This window comes from Vidua macroura, chromosome 1, assembly GCF_024509145.1.
Source record: "Vidua macroura isolate BioBank_ID:100142 chromosome 1, ASM2450914v1, whole genome shotgun sequence".
Taxonomy (NCBI): Eukaryota; Metazoa; Chordata; class Aves; order Passeriformes; family Viduidae; genus Vidua; species Vidua macroura.
Window position 1 is genome coordinate 45105943 of NC_071571.1, and position 19257 is coordinate 45125199.

At 33.9% G+C, this 19257-nt stretch overlaps 1 protein-coding gene across 7 annotated transcripts in view; it reads left to right on the forward strand.

Moving 5' to 3' along the window:
* ULK4 (unc-51 like kinase 4) overlaps nucleotides 1-19257 on the forward strand; it is a 206844-nt gene that overhangs the window by 60672 nt on the left and 126915 nt on the right. For all 7 annotated transcript variants that reach the window (XR_008436500.1, XR_008436501.1, XM_053974409.1 and 4 more), the window contains exons 23-29: nucleotides 913-1034; nucleotides 1352-1408; nucleotides 4429-4480; nucleotides 4571-4665; nucleotides 13318-13369; nucleotides 13469-13613; nucleotides 18544-18636. Coding sequence is in view for 5 of the 7 variants with exons in the window: in XM_053974409.1 (XP_053830384.1) it covers nucleotides 913-1034; nucleotides 1352-1408; nucleotides 4429-4480; nucleotides 4571-4665; nucleotides 13318-13369; nucleotides 13469-13613; nucleotides 18544-18636 (616 nt within the window). In the remaining 2 variants the exon portion in view is untranslated. The remainder of the gene's footprint in view (nucleotides 1-912; nucleotides 1035-1351; nucleotides 1409-4428; nucleotides 4481-4570; nucleotides 4666-13317; nucleotides 13370-13468; nucleotides 13614-18543; nucleotides 18637-19257) is intronic.

The window sequence follows — 19257 nt, forward strand, 5'->3', positions numbered from 1 at the left end:
CCTTTCATTGCTGTATGATGAAGGAGCATGTACTGGTCGAGGTGGTGAAAGCTCTGGGCACCTAAGAATAATAATCAGATTTGAAAATTGTGACAGTGAAAAGCAGTTTAGCTGTTAATTTAGAATTAATCCTACCTGGCTTTTTTAATATGCATTCATGTAAGCCCTTTACTGATCCCATCTTCTTCCACCAGATGTAGCTATAAACCAAATAGATTAACAAGTTGTAGAAATTGACCTTAAAGATACATTTGAACAAAAGAAATAAATTGTTCATCTTCTGGTTAATTTTAAAAGCTTTTGGTTTGGTTGTTGTAAATAAGAAATTAATTTTATTTCTGCATTTATAATATTTAATATATTTTTAGGAAGTAGATATAAATTGTTTAGATCATGCTAAAATTAAAGGTAGCCATATCTATCTATTTATCAAATGCGAAATTGCCAAATGTGATGGTTATATATTCTTTAAAATATAGAAAGATAGACTGTTCACTAAATCAGTTACTAAACAAAGAGAGGTCTTGTTGAATTACAATATTGTGTGTAATTCAAAACAAAAAGGTATTAATGAAAAAATTCTTGTGTTTTATATATTTGAAGAGTTTTAAGCAACACTTTCTTTTCTTTAACAGTGAATGAGTCAAATCTTTAAGGCCTACTTTCATGCCAGGCTCTGTCATTTCTGCTTATATTGAAAACTGAACTCCATGGGAACAGAAGAAAAGCATTAGTATTATTCAACATGATTAAATTCTGACTTACTGTGAAAGAAAAGGCCTTTACTAGCCTGAAAAATCATTTTAATATGGAGTCCCATTCTTTATTTGCTTAACATATATGTGAATTCCCTTTTACAGTTTTGAGCAGCTGTTTTTATGTTGGATCAGCCTGAAATGCTGTTTTCTATAGGTGACATTCTCAGTGCCCTAACTAATGTCTCTGGACGTAAACACCCATCAACAGTTCAGGCCAAACAGCTGAAGATGTGCCTTCCTATGATGCCTGTAGTGTTTCATCTTGTGACATCCCAGGTAGATTCTTTTTCCCCCAAAATTTGTTACACAGAGGACAAACTCTTACAGTTTCCCAAAATCTAATTTCTGTCAATCAAGGTCAGATTGAGTGAAATAGAGATTTTGTTAATGCATAGATATGTTGATAAGTATTCAAGCTGTGAAGCAGCATTTGATAAATGTGCATTCTGTAACAACGGTAATGACAGAAACAAATGCATATTTTTTCTTCTTTTTTTTTGTTTTTTTTTAATACGTGAAATTTTTTTTTTTTACTTTTTCTGGTCAAAAGATAAGCATTTAATGTAATTTTTTTTTTGGCCAATTTCAAATAGGTATTTTGTCCCCAGATTGTCACAAAGGAGTTTCTTTTCAACTATGGCATCTTACTTGTGAGTATAAAATGCAAGATAAATATTTTTACAAGGTATACCTATGCATAAAATTTTGGAAGTTACTTTAATGAAATAAAATTACATTACATTTCTAAATTGGAGAGAAGTTTATTCTGAATATATATTTTAGGCTTTGGTTGTATTCAAAACTTTCTATATAATCAGAAAATATTTTCCATAGTAATATATTTATTCAAAGGGAAACTGTACATATTTGATAAACTGAGAATTTCGTGTGTGCTTTATTTCTGAATAGCAAAGTTTAGTTCTAAATTACATAGACTATTTTCTCTGTAATTTCCTACTAGTATTTTATGAGCAGAAATGAAAGAGAAGTTATAATTAATCTGTATTTAAGGTATTGTTTCTTCTTGTCGCCTTTTTCTTCTTGCCAGTACTTTTAAACTGTGTTTAGTTTATGAAAAACTGTGGGGCTAAGATACTGAACTCATGTTGACATTTACAACCTATTTCTGACATTACCCATAGAAAATGAACGTTTTAGCTGTGCCATTGGATAGTACAAGAGAAATTAAGTAGTACAGTTCTTACGTAATTTCCTTATATGAAAACAATTTTTTATGCTAAATGAGGAAAAAAGGGATATTCTAAATTGCATATCAGAGTTAAGCCAATACTTTTAATTGCATGAGTTCATAAATGACAGCTAGGTATTTATCTCCAAATAGCATGAAGAAATCGTTTGCTACAAACGATAACATTCAAGTTATGTGTTCAGATTAATTTATCTTTCTCCTTTGACTCTTTATTCCAAGAAAATGTGGTTTAATTTAGCTCTACTAAAATATTTGTGTAAAAATTAGCATTAGAATGATGAAAAAAATTTGAAACTGTAGATGTTGAATTACAAAGCCCTTTCTCCCTTTGAAGCATTTCTAACTAGGCAGTAGATTTATTAGTAGTTTTCAATCAACCTTCTAGAAGGTGAAATTCTTCTGTCAACAATATAGGTACAATGAAAGTTTTCTTTTGATGTTACTCCAGGTTGTTTGAACTACTGACTAAGGAAGGCAGGCTAGTTATAGTACCACAGCTTTCCTCTGAAATCAAGGAGGAGCACATTACTCAGTGTTTCCTACGTCTTATCCTGTCTCCATTGAAAAAGGCAATTCAGGATCTTGCTTACTCTGTTTAAATTTACACATGAAAAATGGAGGGACAGCAGTATATCTGAAAAATTAATATCAAATTTTAATCAATTTTATGTAACTGTGTTATGATATAACTAATATAATTACATCTGGAAGAGTAACTATCCATTATATCAGGCAACAATCTACGCTGGAAATTTGTGTTTAGCAACATTCCCACTGACACCTATAAAGGGACATTCAATCATCATCCTGTATTTTTTCAAAATACTATGCTATAACGGAGGCCCCTAAGACTTTAGTGAGGCAGTCTTTTTGTTTGTTTTTTACTTTTTTTTTTTTCCTGATTTATTCAATAGTTTTGTTCTTTACAGTAAGAAATTATGCAGAGTGGAAAGATGTGTGCTTCGGATCTGGATGGAAAAGAAGAGTTATTTTCCTGTAGTGGTTGTTCATTGAGAATTTTTTTTTGTGCTGCTTTGAAGTTACTTCCATCATCACTGTAATTTTCAGTAGTGTTGAGCAATGAAATTGAGAGGGAGTCGGGACAGTCCTTTCAAGTTTTCTGCTGTGAACAGAAATATATGGAGGACACGCTGTGCCCCAAAGGCACAGCTAATAGCAGGCTCCTGGTGGTGTGCACAGGGCACAGACTCACCTGTAGTGAAATACACATACACCATTTCTCTCCATTGCTTGAAAAACCCCAGATAGTTACATTTCTTTAAATCACACATCTTTTCCCTGTGTTTCTAATATACAATTAGTAAGCATTAGTAGCCAGAACAGTTTTTGCACTAACTATTTTGATGTTTTCAAATCGGTCTTGAGACTATGGTTGTGTGAAACTTTATAAAAATGAGCAAACAAAATAATTTGCTCTCTTCCAAATCAAGTTAATTAGATAATACCTAGTAATTTTCTTCAAATGATCAGGAAGATAACTTTTTTAATAGAAGTACTTTTTTTATTACTCTTTCCGAGGTGCTTTTAAATAATGAAATATATAATTGGTTTCTAACTCTATTTTAATTAGAGAAGAATCCTTTAGATGTTTCTTACATATTGTGAAAAAGATAACCCATGTAGAAACTTCTTCCATTTTAATATGTAATAAGGAAAATTAAATTGGTAGTGAAATATAAACGAATGCCATTTTCCTGAATACTACATTAGTAAAAAAGAGCATACTACACATTCTGCTGAGAATTTTCCTTCCTTAGCAAGTCTTAATAACATCTTTTGCATCCCAAAGAAATAAACAGCTATGCATAGAAATGAAAGCAGAATAACAGTGGGTCTAATTGCACAATATTTACTTAATCTAGATTATTAATAATTTATTGACTCTATTCCTTAATATAATGACTAATTTAGGTGATTTTTAATAGAAAGTTATATGTGCATTTTTGCATGTTCTCCTGACTGTAACTGCATCCATAGCGTGTATAGTATGCATGGAGATCAAAAAGATGGTACAATAACAGAAAATTGCATTTTCTGAATGGTCTTTGGTCATTTTAGTGAGTTATTTTGAAATAGCCACATCCAAGGTAGTTCAAAGTCTTCTAAGAAATTACAGTTTTCTGTTAACAGTGAGGACATTTAATTACTGTCTATTTAGCTAGAAATGTTATGATTTCTGATACTAGTCAGAGCAATAATCTTTACTATGCTCCACATTCAAGGTTCCAAGAGCATTACAGAATTGCAAAATTATAACAGCTAGTTCATTGGTATTTTCAGTTTTAGTTAATTGTTACGAAAGTTTATCCTCATGTAGGTGCAGTAATATTTTGTATTTACACAGTTTTTCAAAGAATTTCTTGTTGTAATTATTCAGTGATTATGCTTTTAAATTTTTTTTCATAAAGTGTTTTAACATTAATGCTGCTTCTTTTGCAGGAATTCATCAGATCAATAGATTCAGGAGAAACAATCTTGGATAGAGCAATAGGTGGGGTAACCTATGATATCACAGTACTTTTCAACACAGATATTCTAACTATTGAATTTTATGAAGGAATATTATTACTTTTGCCAACAGGGCAAGCTGCATCAGAAGAATTGATTAAGACTACTTTATTGACCTTTGAAGCAGTAACACAGCATCCCAGCTTGCTGGTGACCCATCACTTGACTGTAAGTCTGACAACAATTTAAATAGTTGCAGGCTGATAGGCCTAATTACATTTATAAATAGAAAATTTTGAAGATTTAGAAACAGGTTAAAATATGGTTTAAAATATATTGTGGTTCTATTTGATAGGAAAAATACTTTCTACAGAATTTTCAAAGAAGCAGCAAGACATTCAGTGTGCTGTATTTAGTTGAGAAATTAGAGGGAGAATGAGAAGGACTTAGAGTTTAGAAATAGTAGTTCTTGATTCTGTGTTTCTTCAGCTTCAATGCAAATATGTTGCTATATATTAGTGAAGCTATCACCATTATTTATGCTTTTTACATAAACATATGCTTTTAAGAACAACATGCTTGGAAATACCACCTCTCAGGATTGATCCCATTCTATCATATGAGGAGGGTAGTGGTTATCAGTAGATATCATATCATATCTATTGATGAGGTCATGAGTAGCAGTTTGGTGCTGGGGTTTTTCAGTTGTTGTTTGTTTACTTGCTTTTTTAAGTCTAACAGATTTCTTAGTTAAAAATTTAATTAGAATTATCAACCATACTGTAAGCTTCTTACATCACTGAGTTTTGTTTTCTTTGAAGTTGTTGGTTAAAACATTCTACTGTAAGCTAAGCTAGTTGAAGGCAGAACAATTAAGTTGTGAAATGGTTGTCAGCAAGTCAATAGGTCTGAATGGTTGAATCAGTGTTTGACAAATCATCATAACCTGTACCAATGCATTTTTGTGCTTGAACTTTCACCAAAATACAATCCACCATACTCACTGAGATGACCATTTGATTCAATTTGAATCTTATGTGTTTGTACTGCAATTAAGTTAAGGGCACTCACTCAATATAGCACTTAGATCAAGAAAGACATCGGCAAATAAATAAGAATGAGGGATGTTAGGGATTGTGCTAGATAAGAATAGGTGATCTTAGAAATCAAGTGTTTTTAGAAGTTGAATCCTAATTGGTGTGTATGTTAGTTGACTATTTAGATTATAAAGTCTTAATAAGTGAAAATAGTAAAATGAATCCAAAATATGAATTGTAATTTAAAAAAGTTAAATAGGATTTTTTTTCATGAATGCTCACAATTGTGGTATTCAAGGAAATGATCCTTATGCAAAAAAATCTAACCAATTAGTAGTCAGAAGGGAGATAGTACTGTTCAATTTACTTTAATATGGCAACAATGTCCTAGAAATAAATGTCAAGTGTAAGTGAAGTATGAGTGCCTTCTGATATCCCCCTACATGTCTGTCACCCTGCTTCTCACTATATCTGTATCCTTCTAGAATCACCTCAGTTTAAAAAATAATTGCTTTACTTTTGTGAGTTAGCAGTGTGTCTTATATTGACAGATATATGTACCATTTTTTATGGGGGTCCATCAGCATTGACTGAAATTGTGATACCTTGTGTCAGCACATGAAATAAAATTCCTCTACCTGTTTCAACTTTAATGGTCTGGGGATTTTCTCTGGAAGAGACAATTTCTCTTTACAAATCTTCTTCCCCTGTGCCCATCCCCACATTTAGCAGAACTTTTTCCGGGAGCCAGGGGGGAACTATCCTAATCTCTGTTAAGTAAACCATGGCCCGCAGTAGGGGAGTTTGAAATATCTAGCTTTCTGGGGAGCAGTTTCAGTTTACTTGAGTTCTTATATAGGAGATTTTAGATGTTTTTTTAAAAATCCATCTCAACATATCAGTTATGTAGTTAGAGATAAAACTTCCTTCCTGACCAGTGATTGTCCAGTAATTCTGACACATACCACTTTGTAGTTTCCCTGGTTTAGGTATAAAATTGTATCCTTTTCAGTTAACAGCTTTTTTTTTTTTTTTTTTTTTTTTTTTTTTTAAAAGAAAATTTATTACTTCACTCACTGATTTTCATAAATAACAGTTCTTGCTAATTTAAAAGAGCCCTCTTGACACTCAGCAAATAGTCATTCAGACATAAAATAAAGTGGAGAAATTGCCTTCCATTTTGTATGTTAAATTCAAGAAATTGTCCATTGTAATTAATAATCTCTAACCACATCTGCCACTAGTGGTGCAAACAGTAATTAGTTTAATACTATTTACGAAGTCTAGTGTGCTAATTATACTTGAATGTACAGCATACATTACTTTAGAGGAAAGTGGTACTTCATCTTCTATGATGCATACAGACTATTTTTGGAATTGCTGTTGCTCGAGGGATATCTTCTAATTGCTGCTGGCTGAGCATGACTGGAATCTATGAATATAAATTCCAGCACACAGCAGAATGTTGTGCTTTTTTAAAATGTTGAAGCAAGACATGTTCAAGCTTCCAGATCAATATTTAAGTATTACAGTGGTTAATAGGGCACTCTTTTACTGGAGAGAAATTGAAATCCTAGGCTGAGCTTGGAAGGATGAGCCTGGATTGCTCATTTAGGCCAAGTTGTTTCAAGCAGGATTTTTGGGAGTGAGGCTAGGTGAAGGCCAAAACTTTCTTGAGAGGATGCAATTTTTTTTCTACTCTTACTGTGACATTAATTTAAAGTCTCTAATCAGAAATTAAATTCATTTCTAATAAAGTTTAATTAATGTAATAAAAAGTGGGGCTATATTGAGCAAGCAAAACCAGAAAGTTTTTCATTTGAGTTCTGTTTTTAGTTTAACTAAAATGAAAACTGTTTAAAGTAATAGGAATTTAAGAGCAACATCTCAGTTTCATTCCCACTTTGAGAAGAATTACTTGTTCTGGGTTTTAGTTCATGTTTGATTCACTTTTATATTTGTACTTTTAACAAAGAAAATAAAATAAATTATGGGGTTTTGTAGTTAAATTTCTGATGACCATCAACCTGAAGTCAATTATTGAGGAGATTAATTTCTGTGGAGACTGACTGTATTAGATATTGCAAAGTGTGATAAAGTCAATGGAAGTTAATGGACAGTGCTTAAATGAAAACCAGCAGTGAGCAGTAATTTCATTTTGCATGCAGATGTGTGCATTTCTACAAGATATAAAATAAAGAATAACAGTAAGTGTGACTTGGTAAATTTTTACAAAACCAGATCTTCAGGTATGCAAATACGATGTTGAAGATCATTAAGAAGAGTCTGTATAGACTGGAGTGAAATATAGCACATTAACTTCAGTTTCTCAACTGGTACAAGTCCAGCTACTTGTTTCTTCCACCTACCTAAAATGTGAACATACGTACTAAATTCAGATACTAAGTGTTATAATAATATTGATTTTCCAATTTTGGTTAAGATTTAGATATAATTAACTGGAAGAATTCGTGCTGACTGTATAATTTGCTTCTTTCTGTTTTGTATTAAGTATATTTATTTGCCTGAAAAAAGGACATATGCAAATTCAGAGTACTTAAAACAATGAAGAAGCTCATGATGGCAGATGATTCCTGTGGGAGTCCTTTCTATACTCCAACTAGCTCCCAAAAATGATCTGTATACTGCACATACAATCTTCTACCCAAAACGTTAAAGTTGTTCTCTGGTTAAGGCCAAAGTTGTCAGCAGTGATTCTCTTCCTCAAGGTTTTAAAACTTAGTTTTAAAAATCAGACTAAAATGAAAGCACCTAGAGCATGATGAGTTGCTTGATGGGAAGTCAAGGGAAAAGTCATATGACAGGGAAACCTACTGTTTGACAATATGAGAGTTATTAATTTCAAAAAAGATGACAACACAAGGGTTAGAAACTTCTGCAAGTGAGTACTTTTTTCTTGATTCAGCATCAATGTTCTTCATCCACAGGCTATTCTAATCTAACCACTGACATCTTAATTTTGTCAGTGTAGGATGTGACTATATGAACACATTCTACAGAAATTTTTCAATCACATTCCCTTTTCAAGTAGATTAAAATACTACACTGCATGTGGCTTTCTGTCTATTAAGCTAATCCAGATGACATGAGACTTCTTCATGAAACCTGTTCTCTGCTAATTGACATATTGCGTCAGTCAATCAGTGCTGTCTCTTCCCAGAAGTAAGAAAAAAGCCAAATCCTCAATGAAGATCCTGAAGACTTTTAAATAAAAAATACAGAAGTGTCATCTTTCTTCCCAACCCATTCTACATGCATTATGTTATTTTTTCTATTACATTCTGAGACATTACGGATGATATTAAAACACTGAGGAGTGTGCTGTGCTTCAAGCAAATGCTTTGAGAAGTTTGAAGGCAGGAAGAAAGATGATCTGGGGTTGTAGCATATCTCTCATAAGGAAAGGCTGAGGGAGTTGGACCTGTTTAGCCTGGAGAAGACAATTGAGAGGGAACCTCATTAATGAGTATAAATATCTAAAGTGGGGGGGTGTCAAGAGGATGGAGCCAGGCTCTTCTCAGTGATGCTCATACCTCACTAGTCAAGTGCTCTTTGCAGAAATTACTCAACATTATGGAGACAGACGTTCTGGTTCTGGATAGAATAGTTGTATTTCCAAAAAGGTTTTGACAAAGTCATGCACCAAAGACTTCAAATTCATTAGTAGCCTTTCCCTCTTACCCACAGGCTAATCAGCTTCTAACTAGTTAAAACTTACTAAGTGGAGAATAGAGATCAGTTTTAAAAAAATTAGGTATTATAAGAGTGATGTCTTACAAAGGCTTGTTGCAAAATGTGCTGCTAATCCAGAAAACGAAACTAATAGGGAGGTGACAGAATTGACTGATGACACTAAATTATTCACAGCAGTGAAAACTAAAACTGACAGAGAAGTTGCAGAAGGTTTTTAGATTTGAGTGAAAGGAAAATGATGACGTGTAATTCAGTACTGATAAATGACAAGTAATGGACATGGGGAAAGTAATTTCTAGTGTACATATGCAGTGTCCAACTCTAAACTACTTGTACCTTCTGGAAGTCTTTCGGCATTATTTTTCTATGGAAATGATATCTTTATATTAAGCAGTAAAGAGAAAGACAACTAGATTATTAGAAATTACTAGTAAATGATCAGACAAAAAAGCAGAAAACATTGTGCCATGGTGCACTCAGCTCTCAAATACTGAATGCAGTTGTGGTCATTCAGTCTCAAAGGGAATGAAGTCTATCAAGAAAAAGTACAGCTCAATGATGCAAGGAGGGTCTGAGTAGAAAAGAACTTCATATTGGAAGCAAAAAACTCTGTAGTGTCTGGCATGAATGGCATGGGAAAGATGAATTGGAAATAATCGTTCATGCTTTGTGTAAAGTAAGAATATGTAGGTATCAAGTTAGCTGCTTTAAAATAAGCAAGGATGTCTTCATAAGGCATAATGAAGTGTAAGATGCCGTGCTGTAAGTATTGCACATGTGTCGCTGTCGAGCAGGACGGGAACAGAGAACTCCAGATCAGAAGGCAAAGAAAATGAGCTCTGATTTATTTCAAATATACTGCTCTATATATAGAGAACATCGAGAAGACTAATTTCATTGGTCTTAGAGTAAAAACATGTCACACCATTGGTGTGCAGTGAATGACGCACAGTGGCAGAACATATCTATAAACAATGTGAATAACAAGATAGATTAGAGAATTATTTACATTCTTTCCCAACTGTTTCCCAGGCTCTTGCCTGGTTAGAAAACCTTTCTCTTTCTCTCTGACTGAGCTGAGAATATCCACACGCATGCTAACAGTATAAATACATTTAAGATAGGATGGGACAAATATATGGGAGAAAAGGTTAAATGCAAACATACAGATATAACATTAGCTTAGGAAGTTTCTTAATTCAAGAGGTACTTTTCTAGAAACTAGATGTGTGTTTTATGCTTGGTCTATTTCTCATACTCTTCTTCTACTCCATTCCAGCTGTCAGAAACAGGATTACCAGGTTTGAGCTACGGTTTTTTTTTTGGTTCTGTATGTATATATTGTAGCTGGGAGATGTGAATGTAGTGTATATGGAAGCTTCTAGAATTTCGTTGCTGTTTTGGGTAGATAACAGCGCAGTTATGGCTGCACAGCCTTGGAATGCCATCATTACAGAATTATGCAGTGGTAAATTTGTGCAGCTAGGGATGCATCATGAACTGAATATCAGGCTATTTAAAAGGGGTTAGGAACTCATCTAGAGCTATAATCATGTTCAACCTTAAAGGAGAATAAAGAAGAATAATTTCCTTTTTTTGTTAAGCAATCTTAGTGATAAAGACTGAGACAAAAAAACCTGTATCTGATTTATCTTCATGCATATATGGAGATTTGATTCCGCACAGATATCAGCAGCCATTCAAAAGAGGAAGAAATAAATCCTTATTTGAATATTCTTCTATTTATTTCAGTGCCAAAATACTAGTACCATTCTTCTCTAAACATAAATGACAGACACCTTTGCAATTTACTGGTGAATTTGTTAAAAATATTTTATGTACTGTTGCACTTCAGTTTATTTCACCTTAATAATCACGTGCAAAGTTCATACCTTGTTTACAAATTTATATACACATTAGTGAAAAACAGTGACCCAAATGGCATGGAGAGAAGATTAGGGTTGTGGAGTTAGGAAGTATCTAATTTAAGGTTCATATAAAATTTAATATATGCTTCCCCCTTCAGCATATGCATTCTTATATGTTTTTGTATAACAAAATAATTTTCCATAAAATTAGTGCTTCATTTAGTTGATTTCCCCACCACACTGAACTGACAAGAAGGCAAACACCTTCTATGGAGAATTCCTTTCTAAACAGTTTGTTTACTAAAACTAAGGTTTGTGTTAGAAAAAGTTCAGGATAAGCTACTACAGTCATGTAGGACCTAAAGAATCTTCTTTACAATGACAGTTGAAAATATTTTTATCTTAGAAAAGACTTATGACTGCCTTAACTACATTCACTAATGTGGAAAAACTACTGTTAATGCTAGATTAAAGTGAAAGAAGATGTTAAGTTTTAGAAATTGAGATTGCATTGTACTGTTGTATATTGTCATCTTAATCAGTGTAAGTCTGAGTCAATGCTCCTGCTGTTGAGTGATTCATTGTATCCAGGGACTCTAGGTTGGTTCAGATAATCAAGAGCTGCTTCTTTTCCTCTTTTCTGTTTCACACCTTTAATTTACCACTTACATGTGCTTCTTCATTTGAGAAACTTTGCAGTAGTTGAACCGGTTTCTTCAACTGAAAGATCTCAAGTACAGACAATTTTTTTCCTACCTCACTGGTATGTATACCTGATACATTACCTTAGAAACCTGCACTAATGGAGTTGTTGGAATGCAGTGCAGTTTTATTATTTAATGAAAAGACAATGAAATATTTCAAAACTATGAAATGTTACAAAATTCACTGCATCTAGATATATAACAATATCTATATAGGTATATAACATTATCTATAAAGGCTATTTGTACTTGCAAGAGTAGTTTGGCTTCCATACCTCAAGCAGAATCCTTTTACTTCTTTTATTGGAAGTCTGTAACAAAAGCATTTTGTAGTAGTTTTTTTCAGAAATGAAAAAAGCTAAGGTAGACGAGTCCCTTAATGTCAGAGATTGATTTAACAGAGTCCACCAACCAGCAGTGAAATAGTTGCTAACTGCAGTTATTGCTGGCTAGAGGCTAACTTCAGTTAGCCTTTCCATACGTACTTTCCATACGTACTTTCAACTTCAAAATAGATGTTTCTTATTAGTAGCCGCATGTATCTAGGGAAATTTTATCTTCTCATATTAATTACTGAAACAAAACACATGGGAGATTGTAACGCAGTCTTGTTATGCCAATTCCTGTCCACGGTGCAGTGAGAATCTACACAGCAATTTTCTTTGTGTAAGTAAATCCTTGGACAAGGTGTGCATCCATGATGCATGCTTAAAAATTGCAGGGCTGTCCATCCATCCTCTTCCCAAAACCCAAGCATGACATGTCTAAATAAATTTTATTTTAACAGTGATTTAAGAATTAGATCTCTTATAGAGATCTAATCTAATCTATACTTCTCAAGAGAAACTCTCTTATAGAGAAGACTAATAATATACTATTTTCGTAACTGAGCCATAGCCTAGTTTATCATCACTTGATTTCAAATGGAGCTAAGCTGACTACTCCTGTGACAGATGATAGATTTGTAACAATACCCTCAAGGACAATAGAAAGTTGACTGGATTATAGTTTTTATAGTGCAAGTCTTTAGTAATGTAAATTTACATTTTAGTGGAAGACTGTGTATTACTAGAAGGGAAGAAGTTAAAATATTTTCAAGACTCTATATTAAGCTTAGGGATATTTCCTTAGAGGTAATACATCTTTTCTGATGTATTTTAATTCTATGCCATTCTGTTTTTCATCTGAACTCTATTCAGTGATTAGTTTATGGATTAAAGCATGAGGATTAGATGCACTAATACTCTTTTTTCTTAATATCTTACATCTGCACTGAATTCTGTACTTTAAATTAAAAGTCCCTGTCAATGAATTATACCAAAGTTACTGTTTTTCTTTATATAAAAGTACATTAATGTCTGTGATTTTGTGGCAGTTTACCAGAGAAAAATTACCTTGGTGGCTTTATAAGAGTGATTACTCCTGAATTTCCATGATTATTCAACTATTTTTTTAAGGACTCTAGCAGCAAAATAAACATAGATGATAGTGTATCTCTGTTCTATCTTTTTCCTCTGTGAATGATCTAAGCCACATCTTTCTAATTCTCTGTTTTAGGTTGAAGATTCTGTCGTCCCACCACTTGTTTCTTTGGTCCACAGTCAGAATGGTAAGTATACAGACACATCAGCTACAGTTTCCATGAATTCCACAGTTTGTTTTAATTATATTTCAGTGTGGTCACATTCTTGGCACCTTTATTTTCAAGTGGAATGGAGACTCTTCAGCTTGCGGTTGCTCTCAGAAACCACATCAGTGCTTTTAAGCCACAAAGTCATGGGTGAGGAGAAAGGGGAGAGCCTCAACTCAAACAACAAGCTTCTGTCTCTCATTAGAGATTTACTCCTGCCTCAGTAAGTATAATATTGCTCCTGTAATGGGGAATAACTTGATATGCAAACCACTTTGACAGTGTATTTGTTTTAGCCATCCTTCCTATGTTTAAATGACTAAATCAAAAGGGGAATGGCAATTAACTGCTGCCAGAGTTCTTTCCGCAACATCTCCTCCTAGGTTTATTTAGTATTTTGTCATATGCAACACAAACACAACTTCTGTGTGACACTCATTTATGATGCTGTGCCTCTGGCTTCTTTTGGAGCAAAACAGGATTCCCTCTACCTTCTGGGCTGTGATTTAAATACTTCTCTTTGTTTTTCTAATAAAGTCAGAACATTCTAACTGCATCTTTTTTGTCTATTTTGGATATTGTACCTTTATTTAAGATGTTCTGAAAGCATATGGAATGACATACAACTTTTTTAAAGGAACAGTACATCATGGATTAATCCTTTATGGTCCACCCAGAGGTTATTGCCTCTAAATTGCTGTCCTTTCCTGCTGCCCCAAGCAACAGGAAAACCCTACAGCAGAGTAGATGAAACTACAGCCTGTAGGCCAGATGTGGCCTGGAGCTTCATTTACGTGCTTTATGGTCAAATGATGCCTCTCATTTCATGCTGCCTTGCAGGTGAACATAAAGAGAGCTCTCTGTTATGCACACATTGACTGTGAGCTGGTAACGTGTGAGTAGAGCGAAGGAACACAAGACAAGTACAGTATTGATGAGTCATCAGTTGCATTTTACATTATTCTAATCATGCTGCAGTATATTTTCCTCAGTGTATGTGGTCCTGAAAAGTTTATAGTGGTCAATACTTAGCTGCCCTAAGTGAGAAAATTGTTTGCCACCCCTACATTAAATAAGTGGAAAAGGCTGGAGGAATGAATGCTGGATTATGATCAGAAACCCAATGTCTTTTCCAAATATGAGACTTTCTCTGCTAATTGAGTAATGTTCTTACAGTTTGTGGACCAAAGTTTTATCCATGTAAGGTGTGTAGATTTTTCTCTCTGACAGAGAATTGGATGGAAATCTTACAGTTCTGTAGAGAAACTTACTTCAACACCTTTCTTCAATTTTTTTTCCTCTGGCAAATGTAGGATGTATCAGTACAAATTAAAATGGCAACTGGAAATAGTATTTTTAAAATAGAGTATATGCATTATTAAAAGCTGTCAGATAGTTTTCTTCAGATAGGGGAAGAGACCTGAAGTCAAAGGAGAAGGAGTTCTGTGCTTGCTCTGAAGCTTGCCCTTTGTAGTCACGTCCATCTTATACATTTGAACAGGGGGATGTGTGCTTGGAGGGATGTGTTGGGCTAATTACAAACTAGAAGGAAACCAGCCAATAGACTTTTGTGTCCAAGCTTACTAGCTCAATTGAGTGGAAGGGCTTTTTGGCTGGAGGGTAAATACGATCCTATTTTGGGGACTTCAGTTGTGCCATCTTAGCATGTGCTGTGTGGCAGATGTATGAAAAAGGGTCTCATAGCAGCTCAGAATCTTGAATCCAGGGTTTAAGTAATTCCTGAATCAGTTTCCCCATCTCATTAGTAGAGATGAGAAGGGAGGGGTTCTAAGAGTCAGCGTAATCTACTTGTGAAGATAATGTAAAGCTCTATCCCAAGAAATATGGGTTACTTGAAAACTTGAAATCTCTTGAAACTGAGATAGAACATTGGAGGCTGAAGAGCTTTTTGCTGATACTGTTTAGTCTTTCTGTTGCTGGGTAGGGGATGGGAAAGAATCTGACTCAGCTGGAGGACAGTCAAAAGAGGAGAGTATGAGATGGTCATTTGTTCATGGGCAGTCTGTGGAGGGAAGTAGATATTTCCACCCCTTTTGAATCTACTGAGAGCTGTTTTATGTAGAAGGGAGTGACATCTGGTTTTAATATGGGATGTTCTTTTTAGGGAAGATTGTAATCTTACACATTTGTGTGTATATTTTATTCCTATAAATATACTTCTCAAATTAATTTGTTTAAATGTAAAACTGACCCTTGAAACAGAATGTGGGTCACTATGCATAAAATATAAGTAGACTTCATTTTGTGATAAATGCAGGACTACAGTGATTACTACTTTTTTCTCATCTTCTGCATCATCAATAAAATGATAATTTCATTAAATATTTGTGCATTTATAGATCACAATGTTAGCTTCCTCATACAGTTTTGATTGAATTGAATGAAACAGTGTCATTAAATTTCAGTTCATTGAAAGATTATTTTCCTGAACGTTTCATAACCAAAATGAAACCTGCAGCTATAGACAGTGAATAGAAGGCAAATGCTTTATATCCAGATTTTTTAATCAAAAATTGAAACATCAGCTCTATTTAATTTTAATTTCTAATATTCCTAGTTATCTGTCATTAAAAATCAAGCCAGAATCAGCAAAAAGAGTGAATTGTGTAAATAAAGTTATATTTCATTTGAAGGCTTGTGTAGCTTGTTCTCAGTAGACTACCAAGCCAGTTCTGCAAGTATGAAATCCAGGATACTTGACATAATATTCTTTTTTTAAGAGCTTAAGAGAGTCTACATCCCTAAATCTTTAGTTTATTTTTTCAAGGTTGTTTATAGAAAAGATTGACAAAATAACTCTTTACAATGTAGTACCTGAAGTTCACAAAACCCTTAAAAAATGCCCTCTACAGCTACTGTTACTAAACTGTTCTGTGTTAAGTGGCAGTGAAATAATTTGATGACTCATTCATTTAAGAAAGTATCTCAAGCATGGCATATTTTCCCTTTTGAGAAGATTCATATATTCATAGCTTCTAATGGCCTTTATTTAGTCAATGTGTTTATATTAATTGCTAAGACATTGACTCTAGTTATCTGTGTTTTCTCATGTGGTATTTGGTTTGATGGATCACTGCACTTTCCCTTAGAAATATCCTTTCCTACTATTGTCTTGGGGGAGGGGAGAAGAGAGTTTCAAGGAAAAGGAAAGGAAGTGAGGCTTTTTTATTAAGCCTCAAGAAATTAGGATGCTAAGTGCGCTAAGTAACAACACTGTCGCTCAAGTGTAATACATAGAAAGCTTAAAACTGTTAAGGTGAACCCTGTTTAGGGTTCATATTGATGTGTTTATATAAACAAGAATATTGCCAAGTATCAGATTTTTAAGCTAGCATGGCTGATTCATTTGTTACTGCTGTTAGGAATTACAGTTTTGAAGACTTAAATCCAGGTCTTATGCAGTGAAAGATGACTTCTGGCATCTGAGTCATCTGATAGCATCTTTGATTGCCTCAGAAGATTTAGTTATGGACTCTTGAAAAAAATAAAATTGCAAGTCCCATTATGTTTGGTAGGAATTTGTATTGCTCATATGTAGGGCTCTTGGAATCAGTGTCTGCTTATGTATTACAGTATTTTTTTCCTTTATTAAGAGACTTTTTATTGATCAGTGAGAAATTGCTTTCTAAGAGAGAGTTTAATCACTAAAGACCTGAAGCCATCACTGACTTCTAACTGATAATTCTGAAGATACTCTAATGTGGTTTGCAATCCTACAGTGGCACACTGAAGTATGTAGTAGCCATGACACATTGTCCATAGGGTGTGTGCCTGTGTAGGAGTGTTAGCTCTTGTGAGGGAACTCCCACAGGCTACATCAAGATGGTGTGCTCGTCCCTCCTCAAACAAACATCTCCCTCTAGATTTCCTTCCTGCACGTGTTAGAGTGCTAAGGTGTGGTGCCTAGAGAGCGGGGAAGAGCTAACATAGTAGGCTAGCATGAAGGTGGTGGGAAGTGATCCAGATACCTCAGTTCAGACAACACTAGGGATCTCAAGATGTGAAGTAAAATTTTCAGTGATTTGCATGATTCCCCCTTCCTCTTACCAGATCACTACAATTTTTTCTTTCTGTGGAAGCAGTTTGTTGCTTATAACATGGTAACATACCATGTTTTCTTTTTTGCAAATTAAGAGTTTTACACTTCCTGTTCTATTACTTCCACGTATTTGGAGTAGGACTAGTTGAAATCAAAGACTGTTTTGACATGGCTGAGTCTGTGGGTTTTTATGCTTGCATCTTTCTCACTTCCTTCATTGTATCCTACTGCCATCCACATACATTTTTGTTTAAATGCAGTAAAATTAGCCACTTGTGTTGGGTGGGCATCACTAGAATGTTAGTAGCAACAGCAAAGTCCATTTTGTTTTTCAACAGCCTGTTTTCCCTTACCAAGGTTTCCATGAGGTGATAATTGGAAATGTTTCAAAGAGGTTTTTCTTGGTTTATTTTCTGCCACAGCTCTCAATAAACATTGTTTTGGAGTACTTCTGTATTATTCTGGTCTATATGACTTGGAGAATGAAAGTATGCTGCAGTGAAAGCAATATTTTTTGAAATTTGAGATAAAATATAAATATGAGTTCAATATGAGTTTCTCTCAATTTTGAGAAAAATAACTGTATACAAAATATTGAGCTTAATCATATATAATTTGGTTGATAATCTTCCTAAGCACTCAATAAATCTTCTGCCTGATATTTTGAGGCTCATTTACTACTTGTCTCTTGAAGAATAGATTTTTAATGTATCAAATCATATAGATCAATGAATAAGTCTTGCGTATGTACACAAGGTGAATGTTTTATAAATACATTTTACTATAATTTATAGTTATAAAACATGAATGTTTTATATCTATAACCTGCACATCTATATATGTACATATATATATATACATGCACAAAAGCATGTGTAAACATATTTTATAATTGTATCTCTCTCTCTAAAAATGTATTCTCTTAAAATACTGTTTCTTGTTGCTTTGTACAATTTGAAACAGCCTTGTATTTCCTTTGTAGTTATAAAGTTTGGAAATGGGAAGTGATGAATTTTTGATATCAGTTTTTGATGTACATATCTTGATTTTTTTCGCCCCACTGTTTCCGCCCCTTTCCCACCTTGTCTTTCAGGTATGAGCACGTTCTGCTGGCTCCAGACCCAGTACCAATGTATGCTCTGAAACTGCTGGTGACCCTGACTGAGCGCAGCCCTGCTTCTGTGAGGTGATACAAATACACATTCTCTGTTGCTCTCAGTTCCTTCTGTTTCAATTTCTCCTTTCCTATTAGGGAACAGCAATAACAGAGCTCACTATTGTACTTCTTTGACTAGCACTATGATTTAGAAAAATCATTGGAGAGTGTTTATTATAGAACACATATCTTTTGTGTCAATTTTATATGATCCTGGTTATTTTAATCTGGATTTAGCCAATGAAACACTAGAGATGAAATCTGAAGAATTTTAACATTAAAATTATCTTTAAAAATGTAAAAAAACCCCAAACCAAACCTAAAGCATTATCAAAATTGTTGTTCAACTAAACATATTTGTGACTAAGACAAAGGTGGTGTGTTTGTTAAATGTTTACCTCAGTAAATTCACTTGAAAACTGGTCAGTTCTCCTGCAAATATATCTACCCTTAAAATTCCTGAATACCAATTTTAATTTTTGGTGTAGGTAGACTCAGTATGTTTAGAAGTATCTTAATATCTCTTCCTTCTTGTTCCAAAATTTAGACTGTGATGGAGAGAGAAAAAAAAAAAAAAACAACTGTGTCATAAAACTTAAAGTAATAAGGAAGGATCTCTCTGTCTTCCTGGATATGCCCCAAAAATGTGGT